The 12,957-nt window shown below is 42.3% G+C and overlaps 1 protein-coding gene and 1 long non-coding RNA gene across 2 annotated transcripts; both read left to right on the forward strand.

Moving 5' to 3' along the window:
- The first annotated feature begins 8,304 nt into the window (after positions 1–8,304).
- On the forward strand, positions 8,305–10,623 carry LOC130745285 (uncharacterized). The gene is made up of 3 exons (XR_009021643.1): positions 8,305–8,619; positions 9,747–9,792; positions 10,407–10,623. It is a non-coding gene; the product is annotated as an uncharacterized LOC130745285 (long non-coding RNA).
- Positions 10,624–10,935: 312 nt separating this feature from the next.
- LOC130744519 (uncharacterized) lies at positions 10,936–12,340 on the forward strand. The gene is made up of 2 exons (XM_057596694.1): positions 10,936–12,246; positions 12,317–12,340. The coding sequence occupies exons 1-2, from the start codon at positions 10,936–10,938 to the stop codon at positions 12,338–12,340; spliced, it is 1,335 nt and encodes a 444-aa protein (XP_057452677.1).
- The last annotated feature ends 617 nt before the right edge of the window (positions 12,341–12,957 follow it).

Below are 12,957 nucleotides of genomic sequence, written 5' to 3' on the forward strand. Positions count from 1 at the left end.
TAGATTTTGTCAAATGTCGACGAAATGCCGCCGGGATCAATTTCTACCCTAAATACCCATTTTTCGCCAAAGTCGCAACCTTTACGCTCTAATCTATCGACTTGGCTTAGTGCTAGTAGGATTTGTCGTCATAAACGTCGTTGTGGACGTCCCCATCCAATTTGTTTTTCAAAAATCCAATTTTGAAATTCTGAGCTAAAAATAATGACCAAACTACCCCTATATCAGTTTTCGATCCGAAAATTTTTCCGAGCCTAGAACCGTCTTAGTTACGGCTTATGTTAACCTAGGAACCAAGTTTGATCGAAGAAAAATCGACCCTCCCAATTAAGGAAAGTGGCCGAGAGCTATATCAAGGGGGGAGGAGAATCCGATTTTTCGAAAACTTGTCTTAACGCGTTAGATTGTCGTACCACGGAGGTAGTAGTGTACTTTGTAACCCTAGGACTCTTTGATTGCTGAGTTTCTGACTCTTGGTGTTGATTTCTGTGATTTTTGCTTAAGGTTCGTTTGAGGAGATTCCAAGAAACCAAGGAGAAGAGCTTGAAGAACATTTGGAGGAGGAAGCTGGAAGACCCACCGGTGAGGGCTACTCTCTGAATTACTAGATAATGCTTTAGGTGTCGATGAAATTCGACTTGATTTATGTGTTATGCACCTAATTGCTAAATGTCTGAAAAGATTTCTGAGGCTTCGGCCGAACTTGTTGAGTACTTGATGCCATGATATTGTGTGCTAAATGATTCACATGCTATGTGCTACATGGTTAACTTAGGATGTGTTGGAATATGCTGTTTATGTCTTTTGGTTGAGCTGTTTCAATGATGCTATTCCACTTGTACCTGAGATTCTGAAAAGTGAGGATTACGGGCAGGTCATGCCGAATTTTTATGAGATTTTGAGAGAGTTTTAAAAGGACGAACGGAGTTCGGACCTTGTCATGCTCCAATGGATCGAGACCTTCTCAGGGAATTACTTGGGTTTATGGGAACTTTGAACTCATAGGGAATACGATAAGACTAAAAAGAGCTATTTTTATAAAGAAATTCATAAGATATTAAACAACCTCTAAACCTTTAAATAAAGATAACAATCTCGGATGCAAGCTTTGGATTGAAGTTTAGTTTTGGAAAATGAGAAGTGTCGTCGGATCCAAGTGTTGGGAAGATTTCGAGTTTTGGGTATGTTGATACTCATTCGCTCTGGGAGCAGTTTGTTTAGCCATCCAAGGGATGAGCCGAGAAGCTTCACGGAGGTGTGAGACCTTGTGAATGCGTGATACTCCACTGAGGCGTGAGACCTTGTGGAAAGCATGGATCTTCACTGAGGCGTGAGACCTCGTGAACAGCATGATACTTCATTGAAGCGTGAGACTTCGTGCAAGTGTGTAAATTCACTGAGGCGTGAGACCTTGTGAAAGCATAAAACTTCACTGAAGCGTGAGACTTTGTGAATGTGTGAGACTCCACAGAAGCGTGAGACTTCGTGAGAGCATTGATGACTCGAAGAGTTGTCGTGAGTGGTTGCACTCTTTTGTTTATGATTAATTGTATTTTGTCGCAGAATCGACATTTACCTTAGGGTATTCTTTTAGAGACTTTAAGTTAATCTAGAACACGTGGCGACGTGTCGGGTGAGGTCGGAGACGTTGTTTGGCTAATCACTTGCATTCATGCACTCATTTTGAGGTTAATACACGGCGTGATACCGGACCTCGGTGGATTCCAAAATGGTCATAAGACCCGGATTTCCATATTTAGGACACTACGGTGGTCCTCAGTAGCAGACGGAATGGCAGACCTACGGGTTCACTGCTGATCTGACTACTTTTGTGTGGTGTAAGAGACACGCGAGCAGGAAGGTACCCACCGTGGCTGGTGTTAGGGCCGTCTCGTTGATGTCCATCCTTCTTCCGGAATGCATTTTGTTACCCAGCATTGCATTTCATGCAACATACATGCTAACTTAGTTGCTGAGTGTGATTGGTAACTGTTTATCCTATTTTTGAGGCATGCTACTTGTTTTTATGGCTCTTTATATTTATTGTGATACATGCAACCCTAGGAAGCTATCCCAAAACTTATAAGCCTGAGAGGCTAGTATTTATTATCCTATAATTATATCTGGTTTTATTAATTATATAATTCTTTGGAGTTGACCCTCGCGTCTGCTGTGTGTGTTTGGGCGGACTACGCCATTTGTCAGATGAGTATGGGGGATTGGTTTACCATGGTCAGCCCGTCAGGGGGGACCAGGTACGAGATGCTTGACCAAGACGACCCAGGTGCATGGGTGGTCGATCCCGAGGGCCACCGTGCGACCTACACCGGTCGGATCATGGAGGACCGTGTCGATCGATTCGGACGCTTGACGGAGGGAGTGATGAGGAGGCACATAGTGAGCTTCAACCTGCCTCCAGGAGTACACTGTGGACCCGGCTTGGGAGTACCTCCACCGCCACCATCTCCTTCAGATGATGAGGACCCTTCTGAGGAGTTGCCAGTAGGTGGGGCTTCGACGGAGTCTAGTCCGTCTACTGCTGCTGCTGTCGTTGCGGATCTCGTTCCGGGCCCCGAGCCCGAGAGTCCAGTGCGGGAGCGCATTAGGGTGGACAGAGAGGGCAGTGTTGAGTACGTCGACCTAGTCGTCCTGGATGCAGATTCGGATGACGACCGCGCTAGCATGTAGGATCGAGTGCTAGTGTGGGCTCCTCGGGTAGGGATAGTGTAGGAGTTGTGTCGATGCTCTGACCGTCATGCTTCCGTTTTGGGGACAGGGTAGTTTTCCTACCGGTAGCTTTTGTGTGGTTTCCTATGGAGATCACAGAGAGCTGGTTGGATTTAGGGGGTCTTTTCTTAGGCCGCTGGGCCAACTTGCTCTCAGTTTTTGTAGGTTAGTGTTGCGGACACAGTATCTTCATCTTGGACTGTACATATTGCCTTCGGGCGTTACTCTTTTCTGTCACCCGACACGAGGCATGTATATATAGTTGTATAGTAGTTCCTTTTATCTTTTGTTGGGGAGTTTTATTGCTTTTTGTCTTTAGTTATATTGTCGAAAAAAAATAATTCACGTTTTTCCGCTTAAAGTATTTTCTTTTGGTTACTAAAGTGACGCCACCGAAATCGGGGTGTTACACAATTAAGGACAAAGGGTGCCAGACGGTGATGTGGCTTCAATTTTAGCCTACTCAGCTTTTCCACGTGGCATTTTAATTTTTTTTTAATTGAAAAATTCCAAAAATTTATTTTTTAATTCCAACTCATATATTAAAACCTAAATTAAAAAAACCCAAAAATTTTCTCTTCATCATTTGCAATTCCAAAAAATCATCTCCGTCCTCCACTATATTTTTCCATCTTCAACCCCTAAACTTAAAAAACCCAGAAATTTGCTCTTCTTCATCATTTGCAATTCTTAACCCAATTTTTTTTTTTTTTGAGAAAATAGGTAAAAGCATAATCTCCTTGCAGTATCCAAAAACGTCTTTGCATTACAGAGATAACTAGAAAACTTGACCACTAAAATTGACAAGGGGTAACATAGAAGAATTGCTAAAAAACTACTCCCCTGGCCTCTGTTCTAATCCAACAAAACCAACAAAAAACATGGGTTGTAGTCAAATTAGTTTCCTAAACTATCAAAATATCCCTATCTACCTACCAAGTGAGTCCTTCTCTATAATCTTCCGTGTTCTGTTTCTTCATATGTTTTGTTACAGTTAACTCCAATTTCCTCTTGAGTTCAAGCTCTTGAGTTTTCTGTGAGACCACCTCATGATTTTGAGCTCCTTGCACCTTTTCTTGAGGTGTGTAAGACCCAGATTTAATTATTATTATTATTATTATTTATATGGATAAATAATAGACTTGGAGTTTTAGTGAATAAAAGTGAAGTTTTTTGGTGAAGTTTATGTTATTTGCAAATCTGCATGTGATCTTGTGTGAATTATTGAAGGGTCTTAGCGACCTATTTTAGAAAAACTTCCTTCATGAGAATTGTAGCTCTTTCAGTTAGTTAAATTCTCCCGCCGGTTTCGTGTCAATCAGATATCTGTAGCTCAAGATATTTGAATTTTAGAGAGCGAAGGTCTGGCTGTACAGACTATGCGATTTTGCTAAATCTTGGGGAGATTTGATTTTGATTTAAGGAAGGGGATGTTCCGGTCAAGAACATAGAATCAAGGCGTAGTGCCTAGAGTGTGAGTAGAATGTGATCGGAAGTCTTAGAGAGATGAGCTCTTAACTGCTTAGAGAGAGAAAATATAACTGAATTTCAATGTTGTTATTGCCAAATGAGCTAAGAGTCCCTTACAATTGGTACCTCCCCCCCTATTTATAGGGGCTGAGTTAGGCCTTCGTGCCTTTAGTCAGTCCTAATGGGCCAGTTGGGCCTCGGGGTGCGAGGCCCAAAAGACCTGGGTCTGTCCCGTGCTTAAGTGTGAGCATCCTGGGCGAGGGACCCTGTGGTCTCGCCCAGTCCACAAGTCCACAAGACACCGAGCTCGAAGCATGAGAGATGAGTGTGTCTTTAAACAGAAAAATCCAAGGCGAAGACATAAAAAGCTAAACAATGCCAAAACTTAACAGAATGAAAAAGCAATTGCCAACATGGCCAAGAGAATAAAGTCAAAAATCTACGTATTTCAAACTTTTCGCTGCACCATCCTTTCCTCAAGCAAATTGAGTCCACAAGCAGTCTCACGACGATGGCATCCGACCCGCTCGCCTCGCCAGCCCTGCGCACGTGCCTTAAATCATGATACCTTGACAAGTGTCATGCGTTCGCGACGCGTTGCGCACTGAGGTGACGCTTAAGTCAGCAAATCTGCTGAATCTCAACTGTCATTTTTGAATTGTCTTTTCAGATCGTTTCAGAACCTGTCAGTTTGAATTCGAGCCAATCAACGTCCACGGTTACAGCTTTTCTTTTAATGCATCCTTCCCACTCCCAAAAATCTCGCAACCACTCTTACGTCTTTTCCTGATGACATGGGGCACGATACCCTTTTCAAGCTCCTACCCTTGACACGTTACCTCCCGCTTCTAGAACCGTTCCTTCATAAATCTTAACCCTCTCAAAAAGCTCGAACGTTTAGCCTTCTACCTTTGCTCCCTTCCAATTGCCACTTGTGACCTTCACACTTCACCATTTTCTTGCAAAGATGCCGAAACGCCAGACCAAGAACTCCAACCATGACGTTACCGTCATTACTCCCCTTTGGTATGTTCCTCCTCCGGGGGGAGTTCCTCTTGAAGAAAAAGACGTTGCTTATTTCCGGATAAAAACCTGGGAATCCCTGAAGGCCCCTATCCAGGTAGCTCTTCCCGGCGGTACAATGCCCAATCAGCGGTCTAGCATAGAGCAGGAATCGTCCATTTGGGAGATTTCCTCGAAATCTAGTGGATTCTGCCACGAGAAACCCCTTGACGATCTTATGCGCTTTAGCGTTTGTTCGCCCACTGAACGCCCTTGGCTTCACCCCTCGGATCGCTTCGTGGGTGCCCCTCACTTCTTTTACACCTATGAGTATATGTTCACAAGCTTGAGAATCAAATTTCCCTTTTCCCCCTTCATTTGCTCAGTTCTCCGGAGCATCAACGTCGCCCCTAGCCAACTTCATCCCAACAGCTGGGCCTTCTTGCGTTGCTTCGAAATTCTTTGTGACGCAATTCAGCAAGAGCCTGAACCTTCCCAATTCTTCTACTTCTACCACGTGCCTGTGCATCCCCCTTCCCCGCGCAATTGGGTTGCTCTTGAAGCCAGGACCGGCCGGCAGCGTTTCAACCCCTTTTGGCCCAACATTACTGTCGACAAGGCTTGGAGGTTCTTCAAAGTTGTGGTTTCCCATGAATATCCTGAGGTTTTTACCCATAGAGACGGGGTTGCCTGATTCCCGCTCTACTGGACCCGAGAAGTACAACAGGTGATCGACCCGCCCGATGACTCCTTGACTTCTGCTGATAAAGCAGTTATCAGCTTCTTAGCCAAACTTCCGGTTTCGGATTGTGCCCACGTGATTGGTGTACTTTTCTTCCCTTCTTTTACTTTACGCTTTATTTTCTTCTTCTTTTCTTTTTTTTTTAAACTATCTCACCTCCGTTCTTCTTATCCCAGGTGAAATGCACAAAGTCAATGGGGAGATCTTAGGTTTGTTCAAGAACCAGAAATTTTTTTCCTTTCCTCCCTGAGTAAATCTAAACTGTGACAAGGCATCCATGCCGAAAATCCAGGCGGGCGAGAAGCGACCCCTTGGCGAGGAATCTCATCGCCCTTCTTCCCCCAAAAAGCTACGGCCTTCCAACAGCTTAACCCGCCCTGGCGAATCTTCGCGGGTGATATTGGTTCCTCCTCCAAATTCTCAAAGTAAACCCGTGGATAGGGCCTGCTCCCAACCAACAGTTGTCCCGTCGTCCCTTAGTCAAAGCGCGGCATCGGCCGGCGAAACTCCTCCGCCGCCGCCGAATGTTCCCTCTTCGAGCTCTGAGAGTCGTTGGCTTCCATACTCCATATCCCTTACGTCTGCCCAGGTGGCTAAGATGAATGAGAGAGTTCAAGAGCATGGATTAGGCAGAGTGTCCGAAGGCGCGTTGGCGACGGTTCTCCACGCTTTTCACTGCTATAGTCACTCCGCCCGAGACGCTGACGCCTTGCGATCCGAGGTATCTCGCCTCCACACCCTCAACGCCCATCTTGCCAAGGAACATGAGGCATTCACTGCTCAGCTGCTCGCCAAGGAGACTTCCTTTTCCAAAGAGCTAAACGAGCAGTCCTCCCGTGCTGAAGTCATCTTGGAGTTCCGTGATAGGAAGATTTCTGAATTGGAGAAGAAACTTTCCGAACTGCAGCAAGAGGCGCGGCTAGAATCAAACGCGAGGGCAGATCTATTAACTTCGATGGATGCTGACCTTGAGAATCTCCGCTCTGAACTGGCGAGGAAAGACAGTGAATTGGCGAGGAAAGATGATGAGCTGGCGAAGAAAGACGAGGAACTGGCAAAGAAAGACGAGGCCTTGTCCTTGGCGAAGCCCCTGGCCCCTTTCGACGCAGAAGCTTTAGAGGCGAAAATCAAGTCCGAGGCTGTTACCGCTGCCTTTTTCGAACGCGGCCGAGGTTTTTTCCTTGCCAAGGCTCAAATCGAACATCTCCATCCTCGAATTGATTTCAGCCAGATGGGGGCGTTCAAAAAGGTTACTCCTGCAGGGCTAATTGGGGACACCCAACCCTCCAGGTTTTTCTGCAGAGCACTTCCTATCAAATGAAGATGTAGAACGTCCATGAAAATATGAATGACTTTTGATGCATTAATGACCCATCTTCTTACTTTTTAATGAGAATCTTTCGCGCTCTTCTCTATTTCCTGCTTCAGTTTCCTTTTTTCCCTTTTTTTTTTTTGGAAACAACCAATCTCGGTTGTTCCCCCACTCCTTAAATCAAACACGCTCCTCGAATCCCAACAGTTATCGCTGACCACCGTCCTTGGACATTTAAACTTTTCAACATAAATTGCACCTCCTTCCAAGGAAAACTTCCTCGTAAAACTGCTCCACTATTAACTCTCCAGAGATAAAACTGAAGCTATAAATGGAGCCTAATTGCCGAGTGAAACTCATATTCCCTTATCTTCCTGAAACATCAAACTCCATAGGAAATGACATCTTACATCGCTTGTTTGGAAGAGCTCAGGAATAAATCCTTTGATGAAGATCTCTTCATCAACGTCAGGCATTCGAGGGATCCCAGCGTCTATGACTTGACCAACAAACTGTTGGGGATGGACCTGAGTCCTGAAATGGACGCTATCCTCCGGGATTTTCTCTGCTTCGTGGAGGAAATTCAAGAGCTCTGCCAGCGGGAGCTGGATCTGTTGGAGGAAAAAGAAGCGGTGATAACAGCTCTAGGGACGGTAGATGAAGGTCCTGGGAAGGAGGTATAAGACCCCTATATTTATTTGATGTATTTGTGTGTGTATTTTAATGTATTTTGTAATATACATATATTAAACCTACGACGATTGATTTCTCAGTCGGATCGTTTACCGTCAGACTGTTCGTCGTTTACCGATTTTTCAGTTTATCGGTAAACGAAAGGAAAATTATTACTATGTTAAATATTTTTGGAAATACTTTGGAAAACCTAACCATAAATACCTATATTAGTTTTAGAATTTTTCTAGGGTATTTTGGTTGATTTAGGATTTTTGGTTAATTTTTAATGATTTTACCTTTGGTAAATAGTAAAAAATTCAAAATAAATGGTAAATGGTAAAAGTAAATTATGGAAAAATAATTTTTAAATCCTAATTATTATTCCTGAGTGCCCTGGGTCAGATTAGGTCTTGATTGATTCGAGTTTGGCACCATTTGATCATTATTGAGTTTTAAATCAATTTATTTCATTTTCATGGCAAACATCTTTACCCTACATTCATCATCAAGTTTCTCTCTACTCATTCAGTGGATTTGGCTGATTCAAGGCTTTAATTAAACCTTCCCACTCCCTCTATCTGACCCAACAAGTTTCACATTCAGATCATCTCCCAATCTCTCTAACCAATCTCACTAAGTTGCCTACTTGACCTTCAAATTTCAAGTTTTGGAGTTTTGAACTTTTTCAAAGGTAAGTACCATTTATACTAATCACTTGGACTTGAAACTTTTACTGTATGATCACGATGCTATAAGATAATATCTGGCAAAGTTTGAGAATTTTTGGAGCACTAGATTAATTACTACACTTTTGCTTGATAACTGGACTTTTAATTGGTTAGAAAGTATGGAATATGTTATAAAATTTGTTAGAGCCTGATTTAGGTCATGATAATTACATAGAGCTTCAGTATAGGTCTAATATCATCCCTGGAAGTTTTATAAATTATTTCACCAATTTTAGTAATTTATGTGAGTTTTAGTTAATTAAATAAGTAATATATGTTTTAAAATGTTTAAAAATAGAATAATATTGTAAAATAAATTTTCCAGTGATCAAGTATGTTCATATAGTTTATGTAGGTGTTCTTAAAGTTTCCAGAGACTTAAATCACTGATTTAGTAATTTTAAGTATTTTTAGTATAATAATAGACTTTTTAGGACTATTTAATGGTTTAGAAATAGTTTAATAGTTCCAGAAAATCAATGAAAATTTTCCAGAGTCACAAAAGAGTTTATAAACAATTTAGAGCACTGAAAATCATTTATTGATATTTTTCTTATAAATTAGCTATTTTTAGGTGTTTTCTTTTAAATGGTTAATTAAGTTTTTACATTTAAAATTGGTAATACGTTTTAAAAATATTTCCCGAGGTTAGAAAATAGTTTTTATATTATAACTGAACTTAGGAGCATAAGGATTAATAAATTTGAACTTCATAACGTTTTATTGTTTTAATAGCTATTTTAAGTAATTTTGTATAAATTGGTTAATTTAGTAATTAGTTAAAAATGGTTAGTTGGCTTAATAATTTTTCCAGATAGTAGAAATTTTTTTTAATGATGTAATCTGACTTAGAAAAATTTAATTTGTCATTTTTAACCTTTTTAGCATTTTTATATGTTTTTAAGTAATTATTTGCTATTTAATTTGTTAAAAAGGACAAAACGGTAATTTCACATGTCTTAAGGGTATTTCTGGAATTTTGGGCAAACTTAAGGACTCCAGATTAAAACCTATAATTAAGGACTAAAATAAATATTACCATTATTAATTAATTTAAGTTTTAAAAGGATCATTATTTAATATTATGCAGTGCCGTTTGACGATTGATCCGTTTCCGATTATTCACGCGGTTAAAGGTTAGGGTAACTCCGTCATTTACTTTCAGATAGCATGACTTTATTCATTATCTGTTCCACCTATTATTGATGGATTGATGGAGTATTATTATCTTGGTTATCTTATTGATTATGATGAACTGAGGTTCACTTTTATCGTTGATGAATTGGAACTTTTATTGGTTATGTTGAATTGAGGTCACTCTTATTATTGTGTGGCTAACCATATCATTTCATTAGGAGTGGCGGGTTAGTGGTCTCGACCACGCGCCGTCCCGTCCTACGGGGCGTTACACTTCAAGCGGCGGTTTCTGTTTTCGTTCAGTTACTGTCCCACCTTTCGAGGTGCAATTGTTAATGTTATTATTATTATCAAGCGGCAGCCGGAGACTGTCCCACATGTGCAAATTTTTAAGTGGCCCCAACGGTTATCGTTCCGTTGTTACCAATCGGGGTATTATTATTATTATTGATCGATCCATTTTGTAGAGAGCATATAGACATTTAGGAAGACTAACCCTTATTCGCTATATGCTGCTTCTTTATTTAACTTGCAATCTGATTTATGTTTAATGCATGAGTTAACCCTTTCATTGTTGCTTGTCTTGTTGTTTTTGGCGTTCGTCTGCCATTAGGTGCGGATGCGGATGAACAGAAGTGATGACTTGGTTTTCTGTTATGGCGGATTTGAATAAAGGACTTTATATTTTATTTTCTTGTTGTTGTGTAATAGTTATAACTTATTCGGGATACTGGGTATGTAATATTATTATTGTATCGTGTTAAGTTTCTCGCGAGGTTTTCGAACTTATAACTGTTCGTTTTCAGAAAAAAATTCCGTGGTTCCGTGAACCTTGGTCAATCGTTAGGTTACCTAATGCGACGTCCCAGTTACCTTAATTGGGGCGTTACATTTTGTGGTATCAGAGCATTTGGTTCTAGATAAACCAAAGCTGATGGGTAGTATAATTACTCTGGAGTTGATTGATGGGGTGTCAATCGAAAACAGGGAATCTCTGATAGACTTAGACTCTTTGTGCTTTTTAGACCGTTATTCTGTTATCTAACCTGCTGCCTAATAAGGTTATCTAAAGGTTTCTTAAGTGGTTGATGAGAACTCGTCACGGTCAAGCTTCACAATCAGATAATCAGCAAGCTAACGAGATGAATAATTTGGAAGCCGCAATTGCCAACTTGACAGCCTTGATGGCTCAGCAAGTCACTAATTCTGCAGCTCGGGAAGAAGCTGAAGCACTTCGTACTGCTGCTAGGGAACGAGCTGAGGCACAACGTGCAACTGCTGCTGCCCAACTTCAGGCAGATGAGAATGCTAGGCGTGCTGCACAGGAGGAGCGTGAGTTGGTAGCCGCTCAGACTAAGGGGCTCAATGACTTCAAAAGGCAGGATCCGCCGAAGTTCGCTGGTGGATTTGATCCGGAAGTGGCTGATTCTTGGTTACAGGAATTGGAGAAGATCTTTGCTTTCCTTCACACTGCCGAAGCTACCAAGGTGGACTATGCTGCATATCTGTTGACTGGGGAAGCTGAGTATTGGTGGCGCGGAGCCAAAGATATGATGGAGGCTGATGGTAGAGCTATTACTTGGGTGGTCTTTCGCAGAGCTTTCCTGGACAAATACTTTCCGGCCAGTGTCAAGATGGCCAAGGAGGAAGAGTTTCTGAGGCTTCGACAGGGATCGATGTCTGTGGCTGAATATGCAGTAAAGTTAGAGGCTCTGGCTAAACATTTACGGTTCTTTCACGACCAGATGGATGAGGATTATATGTGTGGCAGGTTTACGCTTGGGCTGAATTATGAGTTACAGCGGGCTGTTAGACTGACCAGCATCCATCGTTATCAGGAGTTGGTGGAGAAAGCTAAGTCCATTGAGGCCATTGATAATCTCAGATCGAGGCCTGCTTTCCGTCCAAATCAGGGCAGTGGAGGCCCCAACAGATCAGGACCAGGGAGGTTTGACAGGAACAAGTCTTTTCAGAAGAAACCGTTTCAGCACCCTCAGAATCGGGGTACTTCGTTGGGGTATTCTCATTCTTTCGGGAATTTTGTACCGAGGCCTACACAGTCTGATACTTCAGAGATAGTTTGTCACCGCTGTTCAAAGAAGGGTCATTTTGCAAACCGTTGTCCCGACTTAGTATGCTGGAATTGTCAGAAGACTGGTCACAGTGGTAAGGATTGCACAAATCCCAAGGTTGAGGCTGCTACTAATGCTATTGCTGCTCGGAGGCCAGCCCCTACTGCTAATAAAGGGAAGAGGCCTGTTGCTAGTGCTCGAGTTTATACAGTTAGCGGTGCTGAGTCCAGCAGAGCTGATGGACTGATTCGGAGCGTCGGGAGCGTGAATGGTAAACCTTTAACTATACTTTTTGACTCTGGTGCTACGCATTCATTCATAGACTTAGCTTGTGCTTTGAGGTTAGAGCTAAAGTTAACTGAATTGCCTTTTGATCTTGTGGTGACTATTCCCGCTACGGGAAGTGTGATTGCTAACACTGCTTGTTTAGAGTGTTCTTGGTTGTATCTAGACAAAGAGTTTGTTACAAACTTGATTTGTCTACCGCTCCAAGGTATGGACATCATCATAGGGATGGACTGGTTATCGGCGAATCACGTCTTGCTTGACTGTGCTAATATGGTGGCTATTCTTCCTGAGGCTGATGTTGCCAAGTTCCTGACTTCTTATTTTTCGAAGCTATCCTTACAGCATGGGACTCTGAGTATGTTTTTGGCTTCGACTTCTTCGATGATCGGAGATGATGGAGTGAAAGGTATTAATGTGGTGCAGGAGTTTGCAGATGTATTTCCTGAGGATGTACCGGGTTTACCGCCTGTCAGGGAGTTGGAGTTCAGTATTGATCTGGTTCCTGGTACTGGACCTATTTCTATTGCACCTTACCGTATGGCTCCAGCTGAGTTGACTGAGCTGAAGAGTCAATTGGAGGACCTCAGCAGGAAAGGGTTTATACGCACCAGCAAATCGCCATGGGGAGCGCCTGTGTTGTTGGTCAAGAAGAAGGATGGTCGTTCCAGACTTTGTGTTGATTATCGCCAGCTGAATAAGGTAACGATCAAGAACAAGTATCCGTTACCGAGGATTGATGACTTGATGGATCAACTGAAGGATGCTGCGGTTTTCTCGAAGATTGATTTGAGATCAGGTTATCAC

This window comes from Lotus japonicus, chromosome 3 (genome assembly GCF_012489685.1).
Source record: "Lotus japonicus ecotype B-129 chromosome 3, LjGifu_v1.2".
In the NCBI taxonomy this organism is placed as follows: Eukaryota; Viridiplantae; Streptophyta; class Magnoliopsida; order Fabales; family Fabaceae; genus Lotus; species Lotus japonicus.

Bases quoted from the DNA above. Each gene is read 5' to 3' on its own strand.
- LOC130744519 (XM_057596694.1), top strand. From the start codon at position 10,936: ATGAATAATTTGGAAGCCGCAATTGCCAACTTGACAGCCTTGATGGCT. The intron at 12,247-12,316 runs GTGACTATTCCC...GGTTGTATCTAG, and splicing joins AATTGCCTTTTGATCTTGTG to ACAAAGAGTTTGTTACAAAC.